Here is a 16,160-nt window from a genome sequence, read left to right as displayed (position 1 = left end):
GCGACGGACGAAGGGCGACGGACGATCGAGGGCGACGGAGGACAGGGCGACGGACGACAGGGCGACGGACGACAGGGCGACGGACGACAGGGCGACGAGACAGGGCGAGGACAGACAGGGCGACGGACGAGAGAGCGACGGACGAGAGAGCGACGGACGAGAGAGCGACGACGGAGAGCGACGGACAAAGAGAGCGACAGACAAGAAGGCGACAGACAAGAGAGCGACAGACAAGAGAGCGACAGACAAGAGAGCGACAGACAAGAGAGCGACAGACAAGAGAGCGACAGACAAGAGAGCGACAGACAAGAGAGCGACAGACAAGAGAGCGACAGACAAGAGAGCGACAGACAAGAGAGCGACAGACAAGAGAGAGTGAGACAGACAGACATACAGACAGAGAGAAAGAGCGACAGAGACAATATCTGTCCATTTCCCTACATGGAAATTTAAAGCAGAGCAACAAAAAAATCTTCCACATTCACACAAAGACTTCAGCAATGTCCTTGGAAAAGCATAAAGCATTCCTTCCTAGGAGGATGATCTGTGATAACAGCAGAAACACAGAATACATCAAAGCAGAATATTGGCATATTTACCTTAACACTGCTCTTTGTTTGACATGTCTCACTGAATTCATTTAGTGCCAGTGGAATACTTATCATGTATCATTAAACAGGATTGACTGGAGACCCTGGCTCTACCGGAGGCCTTAAAGTCAACTGGAATGGTGTCACACAAGTTCCTAAAGTACTACAACTAAAGTACAACTTTAAAGTTGCAATGGGGACCCTGTAGGCAGGCCAAGATATTATGTCGTAGTTTTCAGGTTACAATTCAAGAGATGAATCAACATTCAATTCAACAAACGAAAATCTTATTTATTTTCATAACTCAAATTCCAATTGACTTATTGAATTGATGGGAGTTGAAAAGGAAGGTGTATGGTAAACCAGGTATGTGACCCCTTATTGGGATGGAAGACCTCTCCTACAGTACAGTACCTTCTCTGTGACGGTGCGGGCACACTCTATGAGCTCTCTCTTGGTGTAACTGTCTGAGGGGGTGATCTGCAGCGCTCCAGCCTTCTGCACCAGGAAGATACAGCCGTGACCCAGCTCCTGGACACCAGCCTTGATCTGGAAACCAATCTGGAGGGAGACAGAACCAGCATAGAAGACACCAATCAACCCAAGCAATAACTTCATGCTAACCTAATAAGGTGACAAAATAAAGATTTAATTAAACTCTCTGGTTGTACATTTGAATCCAGGTTATCTGGTACCAGATTTGTTGAGTAGAAAGCAGATTAGAGTGACATAGTAGTCAAATTGGGACAATAGAAATGGGTGGATAGATGGATGGGATTGACTGTAGTGGTTGGATACCTCCTGGGGTTCTGCAGTGTGCGCGGCCAGACGTCCCTGCAGGGCCAGCTGGCTGTAGTCTGTGGTCACCCGAGAGGCCAGACCCCCCAGCTCCTCTGGACACGTCACAGACTTGGTCATCTAGAGGACAGAAAGACCAGTCAACATTAACACCAGACTTCGTGAATCCTTGAAAGGAATAGAGAAAACTATACAACACAGAGCCTGCTGGAGGACGTTTGTGGATGACTTGTGGTCCACAGGAAGAAAAAGGGTTGAGGTGGGGGTTGAGTCCTGAAACAAGACGTTTGGATAATTCTTTCAACGAATGTTGGCTATGTTACCCGCAAAGCACTTTGTGACAAATGTTGGCTATGTTACCCGCAAAGCACTTTGTGACAAATGTTGGCTATGTTACCCGCAAAGCACTTTGTGACAAATGTTGGCTATGTTACCCGCAAAGCACTTTGTGACAAATGTTGGCTATGTTACCCGCAAAGCACTTTGTGACAAATGTTGGCTATGTTACCCGCAAAGCACTTTGTGACAAATGTTGGCTATGTTACCCGCAAAGCACTTTGTGACAAATGTTGGCTATGTTACCCGCAAAGCACTTTGTGACAAATGTTGGCTATGTTACCCGCAAAGCACTTTGTGACAAATGTTGGCTATGTTACCCGCAAAGCACTTTGTGACAAATGTTGGCTATGTTACCCGCAAAGCACTTTGTGACGAATGTTGGCTATGTTACCGCAAAGCACTTTGTGACAAATGTTGTCATAAAGAGGGCTTTATAAATACAATTATATTGATTGATCGCTCTAGAGATAAATTGTTAAACAAAAATAAATCGGTATTTCCATCTGAATGTAATTTACCATTTCCTGGGCGGTGACCGCAATGGCCTTGGAGTATTTCACCATGGTAGTCTGGTAGTCTACAAACGATCCTTCTGGTTCAGGAGAGGTCCCCTCGTCCAGCTGAGAGGAAACAAACATAGAAAATCCTTTACTCAACCAAAAATAAACCCTCATTCAAACGTGAAAAAATAAATAACATTCTAACCCCCCCCAAAAAAACAACCAAACATACAAAACCTTATTCTAACTAAAAACCAAACCTTATTCAACCAAACATACAACCCTTAAGCCCATGGCCTCAATGGAATCCACAATGCCCCCCACACCCCACTCATCCTGCACCCAGTCACCCCCACGGCCTCAATGGAATCCACCATGCTCCCCACACCCCACTCATCCTGCCCCCCGTCACCCCCACTAAACCTGCCCATGGCCTCAATGGAATCCACTATGCCCCCACACCCCACTCATCCTGCCCCCCGTCACCCCCACTAAACCTGCCCATGGCCTCAATGGAATCCACTATGCCCCCACACCCCACTCATCCTGCCCCCCATCACCCCCACTCAGCCTGCCCATGGCCTCAATGGAATCCACCATGCTCCCCACACCCCACTCATCCTGCCCCCCATCACCCCCACTCAGCCTGCCCATGGCCTCAATGGAATCCACCTGCTCCCCACACCCCACTCATCCTGCCCCCCGTCACACCCACTCACCCTTCCCATGGCCTCAGCAATGGAGTCCACCATGGCGCCCACCATACCCCCTTCGCTGGCGGCCTCGTTCAGGGTCACCATGATGTCATCCACCGCCTCCCTCATCAGCTGAGCAGCCTCAGCTATGGCATCATGCGTATGGGACGCCTTCATACAGACAGAGATACATACAGTTGAAGTCTGAAGTTTACGTACACTTATGTTGGTGTAATTAAAACTCATTTTTCAACCACTCCACAAATTTCTTGTTAACAAACTGTAGTTTTGACAAGTTGGTTAGGACATCTACTTTGTGCATGACAAGTCATTTTTCCAACAATTGTTTACAGACAGATTATTTCACTTATAATTCACTGTATCACAATTCCAGTGGGTCAGAAGTTTACATACACTAAGTTGATTGTGCCTTTAAACAGCATGGAAGAATCCAGAAAATTATGTCATTGCTTTAGAAGCTTCTGAAAGGCTAATTGACATTATTTGAGTCAATTGGAGGTGTACCTGTGGATGTATTTCAAGGCCTACCTTCAAACTCAGTGCCTCTTTGCTTGTCATCATGGGAAAATCTAAAGAAATCAACCAAGACCTCAGGAAAAAATTGTAGACCTCCACAAGTCTGGTTCATCCTTGGGAGCAATTTCCAAATGCCTGAAGGTACCACGTTCATCTGTACAAACAATAGTACACAAGTATAAACACCATGGGACCACGCTGGAAGGAGATGCGTTCTGTCTCCTAGAGATGAACGTACTTTGGTGTGAAAAGTGCAAATCAATAGCAGAACAACAGCAAAGGACCATGTGAAGATGCTAGAGGAAATGGGTACAAAGTATCTATATCCACAGTAAAACGAGTCCTGTATCGACATAACCTGAAAGGCCGCTCAGCAAGGAAGAAGCCACTGCTCCAAAACCGCCATAAAAAAGCCAGACTACGGTTTGCAACTGCACATGGGGACAAAGATCGTACTTTTTGGAGAAATGTCCTCTGGTCTGATGAAACAAAAATAGAACTGTCTGGCCATAATGACCATCATTATGTTTGGAGGAAAAAGGGGGTGGCTTGCAAGCTGAAGAACACCATCCCAACCGTGAAGCACGAGGGTGGCAGAATCATGTTGTGGGGGTGCTTTGTTGCAGGAGGGACTGGTGTACTTCACAAAATAGATGGCATCATGAGGGAGGAAAATTGTGGATATATTGAAGCAACATCTCAAGACATCTGTCAGGAAGTTAAAGCTTGGTTGCAAATGGGTCTTCCAAATGGACGATGACCCCAAAGATACTTCCAAAGTTGTGGCAAAATGGCTTAAGGACAACAAAGTCAAGGTATTGGAGTGGCCATCACAAAGCCCTGACCTCAATCACATGGAACATTTGTGGACAGAACTGAAAAAGCATGTGCAATCAAGGAGGCCTACAAACCTGACTCTGTTACACCAGCTCTGTCAGAAGAAATGGGCCAAAATTCACACGACTTATTGTGGGAAGCTTGTGGAAGGCTATCCAAACTTTTTTGACCCAAGTTAAACAATTTAAAGGCAATGCTACCAAATACACTCAATTAGTATGTAAACTTCTGACCCACTGAGAATGTGATGAAAGAAAGAAATTCTCTACTATTATTCTGACATTTCACATTCTTAAAATAAAGTGGTGATCCTAACTGACCTAAGACAGGGACGTTTTATGAGGATTAAATGTCAGGAATTGTGAAAAACGGAGTTTAAATGTATTTGGCTAAGGTGTATGTAAACTTCTGACTTCAACTGTATCTGTTAGACTACGAGACTCTTCACTTCATAAGTTAAACTTAGAAAAGTGCATCTATTAGTTATTGTTCAAACAACATATGTATTAATTATTAGCAACTGTATAGGTTATATTCATAATCCATAAAGATGAGGTGGAGTTTCCCCCTTGTGTTAAAAAGCACTTTGAGTGATTTATAAATCCAATCAAGTAAAGTTCCTGTAAGGTTCAATAATAGTAGGCTTTAGATAGTGTTTTTTCAAAGACCCAAAGTCCTGTTAAAGTATGAGGGTTCACCCTGGGGCAGGGTTGGGCCATACATCCTATTTCAAGGTATGGATCCACATACCCGTATGGATTTTTACAATACGGTCTATGACGATATGCTGATACAGTGTAAATACATGGAAAGTTGGATTACTTCACTGTCGGTTTTGTCCTAGTTGAGTAGAAAACAAATATTATGGAAAAAGCCCATTAAAAACACTTATAATTCATTTTTGCCATCCCAGGGGCATGCACTACTCATAAAACAGGTTTAGAACTTGTATTATTCAGTTACTTCAAAATACCGTCAAATACTGACATAAATTAGAAAAATATTGTGACATGATATTTTGGCCCTATCGCCCATATTGTTCCATACCTTGGGGTTTCCTCCTCCCTCCTTGGCTGCGTAGATCATCTGCAGGGCGGACTCTGCCAGGGTCTTAGTCTGGTCCAGGAAGGTCATCTGCTGCTGGTGGTCCTGCAGCTTGGACGCCACGCCCACCGACGCCCTGATCAGAGGCTCAAAGTAGCCCGCCAGCTGGGTCACCTGGGATGGAAAGGTTAATGTGTCAGTCTGATTATAGTTGCGTTCCAGATCATCATAACATTTAAAAAACCTGGAACGCAGCTATTGACTGCACCTGACAGGTGATATAGACCTAGTATTGGTAACAGTGATGATGCTGCCACTAGTTACCTTGTGTCCTAGTTGGGCAGCTTCCCCTCTGGCGGCTGTAGATATTGGGTTGATTAGGTATCCAATCTCTTGCACTGTGGACGTCAGCTGCTCTTGCAAGGCCTGATGTGATTGATCAGAGTAAAATAATTTCAACATTGGTCATTATGCAAGGCATGTTGTGGTTCTGTGGCAATTCTAACGCTCCCTGTCCAAACTGCTTTTAACTTATTTCAAATGGAAGTTGGTCTTAATTAGCAGTAGACCTGATCAAAGATCTGTAGCCCACTAACGGACAGAGAGATTGAGAGAGATGGGTAAAGGGAGAGAAGGATGGATAGAGAGTTTGAATGAGAGATGGGGGGGTGCCTGTGGGGCAGCAGAGCGTAGTGTCTCATTAACGATCACTACCTCCAGTGAGATGTCATCCCTGCTGGCCAGGTTCTGGCTGACTGCGGCTAGCGAGGCCTGCTCAATGTTCCGGATACATCTGTTGATGTTATCTATGGAGTAGTCACACTCCCTCTGGCCTGGAGCCTTGTCCCTGAGAGGCGGAGAGAGCGAAAGAGAGGGAAAGAGGATGAAATAAATATAAAGAGCATGTTTATCTTTGTCAGCTAGCAGGCATCCAACAGGATCAGAGAGATCTGGAGAGATGGTGAATTCTAACAAACCATGAGTAAGCCGATCAACAGCCTTGAGTCAAATCAGCCAATCAGAGATCAAGGATGAACATCATGGTCTTGTCCAATCTCTGAAGGTTATTATAACTGCTTATCACAACTTAATGAGTTATAACAGTTGTCCATGTCCAGGCCAGTAAGAGGTGCAGTGCTGTCACTGTGCTAACCTGATGGCCGTGATGAGACCTTTGATGGAGTCGGACACAGTCCGAGAGTGGCCAGCCAGGACCGACCAGGTGGGTGGGTCTTTGGGGTTAATAACCAGTGAACGTGCAGTCTTCAGCAGGTGGGTGGAGCTGTCCAGCATAGAGCGAGCTGATTGGAGGATGGGCTCCTGAGCGGCAGAGCCCTGCACATAAACAAACGAAAGATGAGCATCTCCATGACAACCATGAAAAATAAACTGTAAATAAACTGTAAACTGTAAATGTTTTCTACACCCACAATGTCATCACAGTTGGTCTCAGAGTTCTAAATAAAGTTTAAACTTTCACACAAGTTGAACGGAGCACCATGTTTAGAAATGGCCAGAAGTGTGTAGTTGTACCTCATTGCTGATCTGAGCAGGGATGCTGGCGAACTCTGGATTAGACGCAAACGCTGTGAGGTTCTCAACAGCCTCTATGAGTGGAGCTGTGGCCACCAGACACGTGTTCCTATTCTCCTGAGAGAAATCACCATCCAGAGCCTGGAGGGAAAGAAATGGAGAAACACAGGTCAATATACACGTAATGGGCCAGTCTATCAGTAAAAAAACCTAATTGGAGTCGGCAGTCTTACCTTTATAGTTTTGACCAGGTTGGCTGTGCTGTTGGCCACCTCCTTGGCAGACTGGACAAAGTGTCTCTTGGCTGTGGGGTTGGCTGTCTTGGAGGAGGCCAGGCGGCAGGCGTTGCAAAGAGCTGATGTGTGCTTTGCTACGATGGTGGCAGACGACAGCACCTGAAAACACCCACCATAACAGTCTCAGAAAGACATACCCTAAATGGGAACGTTGGTACGTGGTGGGAGGCAACCTGGATGTCGAGACAGATGAACCATAACACGTCAGATGAAGGATAACAACAAACAAATCAGCAGCTCAGGATTTTTCGAAAGTAGATGACAAGAGATAAACATGACAGAGGGAACAGCTGACGGCTCATAAACAGAAATGTCCTCTGGTCTGATGAAACAAAAATAGAACTGTTTGGCCAGAATGACCATCATTATGTTTGGAGGAAAAAGGGGGTGGCTTGCAAGCTGAAGAACACCATCCCAAATGTGAAGCACGAGGGTGGCAGAATCATGTTGTGGGGGTGCTTTGTTGCAGGAGGGACTGGTGTACTTCACAAAATATATGGCATCACGAGGGAGGAAAATTGTGGATATATTCTCAAGACATCTGTCAGGAAGTTAAAGCTTGGTTGCAAATGGGTCCTCCAAATGGACGATGACCCCAAAGATACTTCCAAAGTTGTGGCAAAATGGCTTAAGGACAACAAAGGCAAGGTATTGGAGTGGCCATCACAAAGCCCTGCCTCAATCACATAGAACATTTGTGGACAGAACTGAAAAAGGGTGTGTGAGCAAGGAGGCCTACAAACCAGACTCAGTTACACCAGCTCTGTCAGGAGGAATGGGCCAAAATTCACACAACTTATTGTGGGAAGCTTGTGGAAGACTATCTGAACTGTTTGACCCAAGTTAAACAATTTAAAGGCAATGCTACCAAATACTAATTGACTGTATGTAAACTTCTGACCCACTGGGAATGTGATGAAAGAAAAAAGCTGAAATAAATTCTCTACTATTATTCTGACATTTCACATTCTTAAAATAAAGTGGTGATCCTAACTGACCTAAGACAGGGACGTTTTATGAGGATTAAATGTCAGGAATTGTGAAAAACGGAGTTTAAATGTATTTGGCTAAGGTGTATGTAAACTTCTGACTTCAACTGTATCTGTTAGACTACGAGACTCTTCACTTCATAAGTTAAACTTAGAAAAGTGCATCTATTAGTTATTGTTCAAACAACATATGTATTAATTATTAGCAACTGTATAGGTTATATTCATAATCCATAAAGATGAGGTGGAGTTTCCCCCTTTGTGTTATAAAGCACTGAGTGATTTATAAATCCAATCAATTAAAGTTCCTGTAAGGTGCAATAATAGTAGGCTTTAGATTGGGTCTTTGAAAAAACACTAAGTCCTGTTAAACTGTGAGGGCTCTTCAAATCAACCCAAGGTGACTAGTTAGTAAACAAATAAAACCAAACAAACCTGTGTTATTATGTCCCAACTGACCTGTGAGGGGCTGCTGTCCGGATCCACCAGGTTCTGACAGGCCATCTGGATCGCCTGATTGGCTCGTGCAAACTGGATGGCGTCGACCAACCCCTGATGCCCTGCCTGACTGTTGGGGTCAGACACGCCCACCAGGTAGGAGGCCTGAGGAGAGAGGACAGGAGGAGAGACTTCAACATACTGTAGAAAAAGACGTGGCTCTCATAGTAGCAGAAAACAGGTAGGCTACAATGTTAGCAGCTTAAATAGCAGCTTTTTACTGAGCACAGCATCTGGTCGACACACAGATGGACAGAGCTTTACTCATGTGTGGTATATTGATGTAGTAAGGGGAAACCCAGAAATGGTCAGTGGTGGAAAAACAGAAGTCCACACTACTCTCTTTCTACACTAGCACAACACTAGCTCAAGCAGAGCACACACAGGGTGCTCACATATTCACACAGTATGACACACAGTATGTCTGGTAGGTCCAGAGCAGGTACTTCGTAGCATGTCCTAACCTGTCCTGCAGCCTCAGTGAGCCCACACAGGGCCTTGGAGGCCAGTCCCACACAGCCCCCAAACGCTGGCACATCCCCGGTTTTACAGTTCTGAGAAATGCCAGCCATGGACTCTCCCAGGACCTGAAAGAAGAGGGGGAACAGAGGACAAGAGCAGAAGGGAGGGATTAAGCTGTAGCATTCCTCAGCCAGGCAGGTCACCGCTCTCTCTCTGCTCTCCCTCCCATCTCTCCTTCTCTACTCGTTTCCATCTGTCTGGAGGTTGTGGTTATGCTTGCTCTTTCAGCAGCACTCAGGGTCATGGCCCTCCCTACCTTGGAGTTCTCCATGACGCTCTCGATGCAGTGGAAGTAGGAGAGGTTGCTGACTGGCTCGTTGGGGTTGGCTAACATTCCTTTCACCGCCTGAGGGGAGAGGGAAAACATCTCTTAACATCTACAAGGGAACTTGCTAATTTAACTGAAACCAAAGGAACCCATTATAGATACAACTTAAATGAGCAACATGAAAACATTCTCCTAGAGCACTCCCATAATCTATACATTTAACATAACCCACTTTAATGACGCTGCTACAGATGACACTGCATTTACTAACACCATTACTGCTTCAACTAACACTCCTGCTACCACCACTATGACTGCAGCTGTTATCAGTAAAGCTCATGTTATTGATGTAAGCTATTGATGCTGATGGTACCTCCAGCTCTCGTAGGGCATTGTCACACTCCTTCTGTCCCGGGGCCTGCTGTGTGGCCAGTGTGATTAGCTGGTTAATGCTCTCTGTCACTGCTCTGAAACACAGGATGGGAGAGAGAGGAGTGAGACAGGGGAGAGCCCAAGTGAGAGAGCCCGAGAGAGAGAGACCGAAAGAGGTTCAAAATGAGAGGCACTTAGACCAGCGTTCAGCTCCATTACACAAACACAAGGTCCCAGGCTCCATTGGTTCCAAATCTAATATCGTGCTTTGGGTCCCTCTGGTCCCCCCCCCCCCCCCCTCCTCCCTCTGGCCCCCCCCCCCTCTCTCTTTTTTTCAGCAGAATTCCAGCAGGATTCAGTGAGCCAGTCAGACATTTCAGTCACACACCTCCCTCTTAACCTTCCAATTACCAGACAGGGAATTAACAGCCTCTACAAGCCTGAAGGGAGACAGCACTTCATCTACCACCTAGGAGGACATTTCTGCTGTGAAGTGAAGCTACACTGGAGGTGTGAGATTGAGAAGTGCATGTGTGTCACATCAAAAGCCTGGTACCTTCCTACGGCACAGTGGAACCTCCCATTGCTTTGGCCCTGGCATAAGCGTATTGTAACACATTGCAAAACTGGAATGAAGTGGGTGGAAAATCTCCTGTTCTAAATCCAACAAGACATAATAAATAACCAATCAACAGGTGTGGTATTGTGAGAGCCCACATAGAGGGCAGTGTATGGTAGGTACCTTGCAGCAGCAGCCAGAAGGTTCTTGGCGTTAGCTGCCCCAGGGTCTACAGACAGAGACTTGGCTGCCAGGAGCAGCTTGCTGGAAGCCATGGAGATGTTCTTCAGGTTACCTATCACCTGGATCTGCTCATCTTTCCTCTACAACATCCACAGCAGAATCACCAGTTATTACAAGTCATAAACACTAGTTGTAAATCAATCATATACAAAAGTCTTACAGAAAGGGCATGAAATGTTGCAAGTCATTTAGAGTCTAAATGAACCCAAATCTGCCTCGTAAGTGATCCCCTCAGAGCGATGACACAGCTATATAGTGCTAATCAACGCTGAATGTAACCTTTATTTAACTAGGTAAGCCAGTTAAGAACAAATTCATATTTACAATGGACGGCCTACAATGGCCAAACCCGGGCCAATTGTGCGCCGCCCTATGGGACTCCCAATCCCAGCCGGTTGTGATACAGCATGGAATCGAACCAGGGTCTGTAGTGACGCTTCTAGCACTAAGATGCAGTGCCTTAGACCGCTGCACCAGTCGGGAGCCCTGTGCAACTGACTATCCCTGGTCCTCCTATCCATCAGTCAGATGAAAAGGAGAATGGTGTGTGGGCTGTTTTCTAGCTGCACCATGCTTAACATGTATATTGTTCCCCTCAAACTCTGTTCTAAACATAGACTCTCTGGTTCCAACTCTGCTGCTGGCAGTTCCTGCAGTCACCTGGGTCTGATTTGGTAATCAGTGTCATGCCACTAAGATTTCCTCCTTCCTTATCAGCAAGGCAGCCCGGAAAAGACCTTCAACTGTCATCTTATTTAGACTAAATTTAACAGACCACCGCTCTGAGGCAATTAAATTAAATATTCCGTATCTATAAGGAAAGTTCATCAACAAATAGATAGACTGATTGTTGGCCAAGCTATGACTTTTGAGGCCAATTGGTCAACTTTTCCCCCTCTATTTTCCATCATATCAGCTTTGATAAATTAAACAGTTGGTTCTTATGTCCAAAAGGTGATGAAGAGGCTTATGTAAATAAATTAGTCACACTAAAACAGTCAAATCCAGTATGGTCCCTCGTTTGTGTTCATTAGGCACAAAACAAAACTGCATGGAACGGGGAGGCACTATGTGAACTTGTCAATAAGAAAGGTTCATTATGGTTTCCATTGCGATGGTGTGGTGTGCCCTAACAAACACGTTCCAGGTTCAGTACCACACAGACAGACCACTGTGACTGCACCTGAGTGTGCCCAGCCATTTCAATGCCGGCGTCCAGGAACTCTAACGAACACGTTCCAGGTTCAGTACCACACAGACAGACCACTGTGACTGCACCTGAGTGTGCCCAGCCATCTCAATGCCAGCGTCCAAGAAGTCATCAAAGTCTTCTCTGAACTTCCCAGATGCGTCTGCGAGCTGGGTGCTGGAGCCGCGGGAGGCGTGGACCACATCTCCTGCTGATTGGTTCAGATCTGCTGCGGTCTGGTTCAGCTCGCTCTGGGCCTCCTGGAACGACCTGGTGGATGGAGGGAGCTACAGAGAGAGAAAGATAAGAGACAGAAAAACGTAGAGAGACAACAAAGACAGCCATAGCGAGTCAGTGATTAGGTTGTGGTGCAATAAATGTAAGTTTGGTTTAAAAACATTTGACAAGTGTTTGACCTAGCGGCAGTTTTAAATCAATAAACAGGTGATTAACTCTGGGGTAATCAGTGGCTTGACGTGAATGTTTTTTCAATAAAGTAACCTTTACTTAAGGAAGTGTAGAACTTACCGTTTCTCCCAGCAGTTTCTTGCTGGCCTCTCCAATGCTCCTGAGGGCCATGTCCACATCCTTCTGGCCAGGCAGGCAGTTGACACAGTTATTCAGAGAGTGGGACACAGCCTTGGCCACCTGAAGCAGAGAGAACAGGTGTGCATGTGTGTGTTTGTGAGCGAGCCTGCGTGTGTGTCAAGTGTGATCATTCATGCGTGAACTGAGTTGTTTTCCACAGTAGTGATGTTGCTGAGCTGCAATCACAATTTTAAAATGCTAATGAGCCAAGAAGCATAGCGGAGTAATTGATGTTCCTAATTTGCACTTCTGTTTCCAACAGAACATATGCCAAGCAATATGTCTGTGTCCCTGTGGGGCCTAGCAACAGAACAGGAGTTGTGCTGCTGAAAGGATTACTGAATGCACAACTAGGACTACCTGAAAAGATAAGACACACAATTGAAGCCTTTTATTTGGTAAGATTTGAAAGAGATCATCATCCAAAGAGGAATTCAAGGACTATCCTTGGATTCCATTCAAAACCAAAGGGATCTTCAACACCATGTAAAATGGGTCCTATTTCTCTCTCATTTGCAAAGGAACAGAACAAACACCACAATACTATGTCCAGTCTGTCCCTTTATCTGCAGTAGCATCTGTAGATTCATCATTTAATCATCTGGTGGGAAGGTTATATGGGAAGGACCAGGCATTAATAATTGATGTGTGCTTAAAGTTGTGAATCTCCTGCTACAGCAGGTGGAGGATGAACACTTCACTGTGTTTGACAGGTGATCAGTGTTTTCTTCAGCTGGGCTGATAAAATGTGAACTATTATTTGTCTATGAAAAGTTATTTATTTTATTATTCACTACCAGATACTGTAGTTGTGAGAAGTGATCTGTGGAAGCTCTACAATAAAAATAGTTGCCTCTCACTTGACCTTCAGTGTAACACAAGCCAAGACTTTCTGAATAAAAGTGGTGATATTAAAACTCTAGTAGTCCTTTGGTTGTCTAAGAGCACCAACCACAGCCAACTCCATTGAGACAGAGGACAATTATACTGAACAGATGGAAAATATGGATGTTTGCAGAGCCATAATACAACTGAAGTCAGAGTTTACATACACCTTAGACAAATACATTTAAACTCAGTTTTTCACAATTCCTGACATTTAATCCTAGTAAAATTTCCCTTTCTTAGGTCAGTTAGGATCACAACTTTATTTTAAGAATGTGAAATGTCAGAATAATAGCGAATTTATTTAAGCTTTTATTTCTTTCATCACATTCCCAGTGGGTCAGAAGTTTACATACACTCACTTAGTATTTGGTAGCATTGCCTTTAAATTGTTTAACTTGGGTCAAAAAAGTTTGGATCGCCTTCCACAAGCTTCCCACAATAAGTTGGGTGAATTTTGGCCCATTCCTCCTGACAGAGCTGGTGTAACTGAGTCAGGTTTGTAGGATCCTTGCTCACACATGCCTTGTCCACAAATGTTCTATGTTCTTGAGGTCAGGGCTTTGTGATGGCCACTACAATACCTTGACTTTGTTGTCCTTAAGCCATTTTGACACAACTTTGGAAGTATGCTTGTCATTGTCCATTTGGAAGTCCCATTTGCGACCAAGCTTTAACTTCCTGACAGATGTCTTGAGATGTTGCCTCAATATATCCACAATTTTCCCCCCTCATGATGCCATCTATTTTGTACCCCCACAACATCATGCTGCCACCCCCGTGCTTCACTGTTGGGATGGTGTTCTTCAGCTTGCAAGCCTTCCCCTTTCTTCCAAACATAACAATGGTCATTATGGCCAAACAGTTCTGTTTTTGTGTCATCCAACCAGAGGACATTTCTCCAAAAAGTACAATCTTTGTCCCAATGTGCAGTTGCAAACCGTAGTCTGGATTTTTTTAATGGCGGTTTTGGAGCAGTGGCTTCTTCCTTGCTGAGTGGCCTTTCAGGTTATGTCGATATATGACTCGTTTTACTGTGGATATAGATACTTTTGTACCTGTTTCCTCCAGCATCTTAACAAGGTCCTTTGCTGTTGTTCTGGGATTTATTTGCACTTTTCGCACCAAAGTATGTTCATCTAAGAGACAGAACGCATCTCCTTCCTGAGCGGTATGACGGCTGCGTGGTCCCATGGTGTTTATACTTGTGTACTATTGCTCCCAAGGATGAACCAGACTTCTACAATTTTTTTCTGAGGTCTTGAGTGATTTCTTTTGATTTTCCCATGATGTCAAGCAAAAAGGCACCGAGTTTGAAGTTAGGCCTTGAAGTACATCCACACGTACACCTCCAATTGACTCAAATAATGTCAAGCTTCTAAAGCCATGAAAATATTTTCTGGAATTTTCCAAGCTGTTTAAAGGCACAGTCAACTTAGTGTATGTAAACTTCTGACCCACTGGAATTGTGATACCGTGAATTATAAGTTAAATAATCTGTCTGTAAACAATTGTTGGAAAAATTACTTGTGTCATGCACAAAGTAGATGTCCTAACCGACTTATCAAAACTACAGTTTGTTAACAAGAAATTTGTGGAGTGGTTGAAAAACTAGTTTTAATGACTCCAACCTAAGTGTATGTAAACTTCTGACTTCAAGCCTTTTATAGAGATATAGAGTAGCTTCATCCCTATACGGCTCTGCACGTTATTGTACTGAAGTCCCCTACTCACCTGGGCTAGCCTCTGCTGGCTCTCTGAGTCACCAGGAGAGACCAGGGCCTGCTTGGCCTCATGGATCAACATGGCCGAACCTTCCATAACATCACAGGCTGAATCCAACATGGACGCCGCTGCCTGAGGGTTGGTGGTAGAGGCTGCCACGCCCCGCGCTGCCTGGGCTAGAGTCTTCAGGGCCTGGGCTGTCTCTCTGGCTGCTAACCCTGGAGGTAAATATAAAAATGGTGAGTAGGGTTTGGAATGCTACAAATAAGAGTTATTAAGGAAGTAGCAGAAGTAGCGCTCCACTGCCGCGCGGCAAGCTCCCGCTCCACTGCCGCGCGGCAAGCTCCCGCTCCACTGCCGCGCGGCAAGCTCCCGCTCCACTGCCGCGCGGCAAGCTCCCGCTCCACTGCCGCGCGGCAAGCAGTACCGATGCACCAAGTCTGTAACCAACAGGACCCCGAACAGATTCTACTCCCAAGCCATTAGACCACTAAATAGTTAACCAAATAACTACCCAGACTATCTGCATTGACCCTCTTTGTACCAACTCGTACCTCGACTCTGTACTGGTACCCGTGTATAATGCCACGTTATAGTTACTCATTGGGGATTTATTCCTTGTGTTCAAATTTTTTTCTCTGCATTGTTGGGAAGGGCCCATAAGTAAACATTTCACTGTCAGTCTATACCGATTGTTTACCAAGCATGTGACAAATAAAACATGTATTAAATGAAAAGGACTGTTTGCATTCAGATGTGTCAAACATCCAAATACATTCAGAAGATTGAATTAAGCCTTAATAAATACATGCTATTACCTCCGATATCCATTGCCCTCTCATGTTGACAGTGTGCTATACCAGGTAGCAAGAGCCTCTGGTTTAGTTTCATAAGGTCTAAACTATGACTGCCTCAACAAGGGAATGCAACATTTCAGCATCAACACAACACATTGGGGAGGAATCTAGTAAATTGAATCAGCTTGCATTACCCCATTCATCTAGACAAGATTACTGAAGGAATGTCACATCTATTGAAGTAGGGGAAGGATTTCTTCTACTTTAGTCTTTGTGCTACTTTCCAGAGAGAAAAGGTTGAATCTAATCTACTATTGACCTTGAAGCATCAAAATATGTTGAAGCTTTCAGTAGTA

General features: G+C 44.8%; 1 protein-coding gene across 1 annotated transcript in view; it reads right to left on the bottom strand.

Moving 5' to 3' along the window:
* LOC109883809 (talin-2) overlaps window positions 1-16,160 on the bottom strand; it is a 104,092-nt gene that overhangs the window by 3,823 nt on the left and 84,109 nt on the right. The window contains exons 28-45 of the mRNA XM_031815035.1: window positions 15,017-15,225; window positions 12,338-12,457; window positions 11,899-12,096; window positions 10,561-10,700; window positions 9,820-9,913; window positions 9,435-9,524; window positions 9,121-9,243; window positions 8,618-8,761; window positions 7,107-7,268; window positions 6,874-7,014; window positions 6,494-6,675; window positions 6,055-6,187; window positions 5,665-5,766; window positions 5,344-5,514; window positions 2,947-3,093; window positions 2,246-2,347; window positions 1,389-1,508; window positions 1,005-1,151 (exon numbers count right to left, since the gene is read on the bottom strand). Coding sequence (XP_031670895.1) covers window positions 1,005-1,151; window positions 1,389-1,508; window positions 2,246-2,347; window positions 2,947-3,093; window positions 5,344-5,514; window positions 5,665-5,766; window positions 6,055-6,187; window positions 6,494-6,675; window positions 6,874-7,014; window positions 7,107-7,268; window positions 8,618-8,761; window positions 9,121-9,243; window positions 9,435-9,524; window positions 9,820-9,913; window positions 10,561-10,700; window positions 11,899-12,096; window positions 12,338-12,457; window positions 15,017-15,225 — 2,525 coding nt within the window. The remainder of the gene's footprint in view (window positions 1-1,004; window positions 1,152-1,388; window positions 1,509-2,245; window positions 2,348-2,946; window positions 3,094-5,343; window positions 5,515-5,664; window positions 5,767-6,054; window positions 6,188-6,493; window positions 6,676-6,873; window positions 7,015-7,106; window positions 7,269-8,617; window positions 8,762-9,120; window positions 9,244-9,434; window positions 9,525-9,819; window positions 9,914-10,560; window positions 10,701-11,898; window positions 12,097-12,337; window positions 12,458-15,016; window positions 15,226-16,160) is intronic.

The sequence above is a fragment of the Oncorhynchus kisutch genome, linkage group LG3 (genome assembly GCF_002021735.2).
Source record: "Oncorhynchus kisutch isolate 150728-3 linkage group LG3, Okis_V2, whole genome shotgun sequence".
NCBI lineage: Eukaryota > Metazoa > Chordata > Actinopteri > Salmoniformes > Salmonidae > Oncorhynchus > Oncorhynchus kisutch.
Note: the sequence above shows the minus strand (reverse complement) of the source record. Positions and strands in the feature narration are given on the sequence as shown.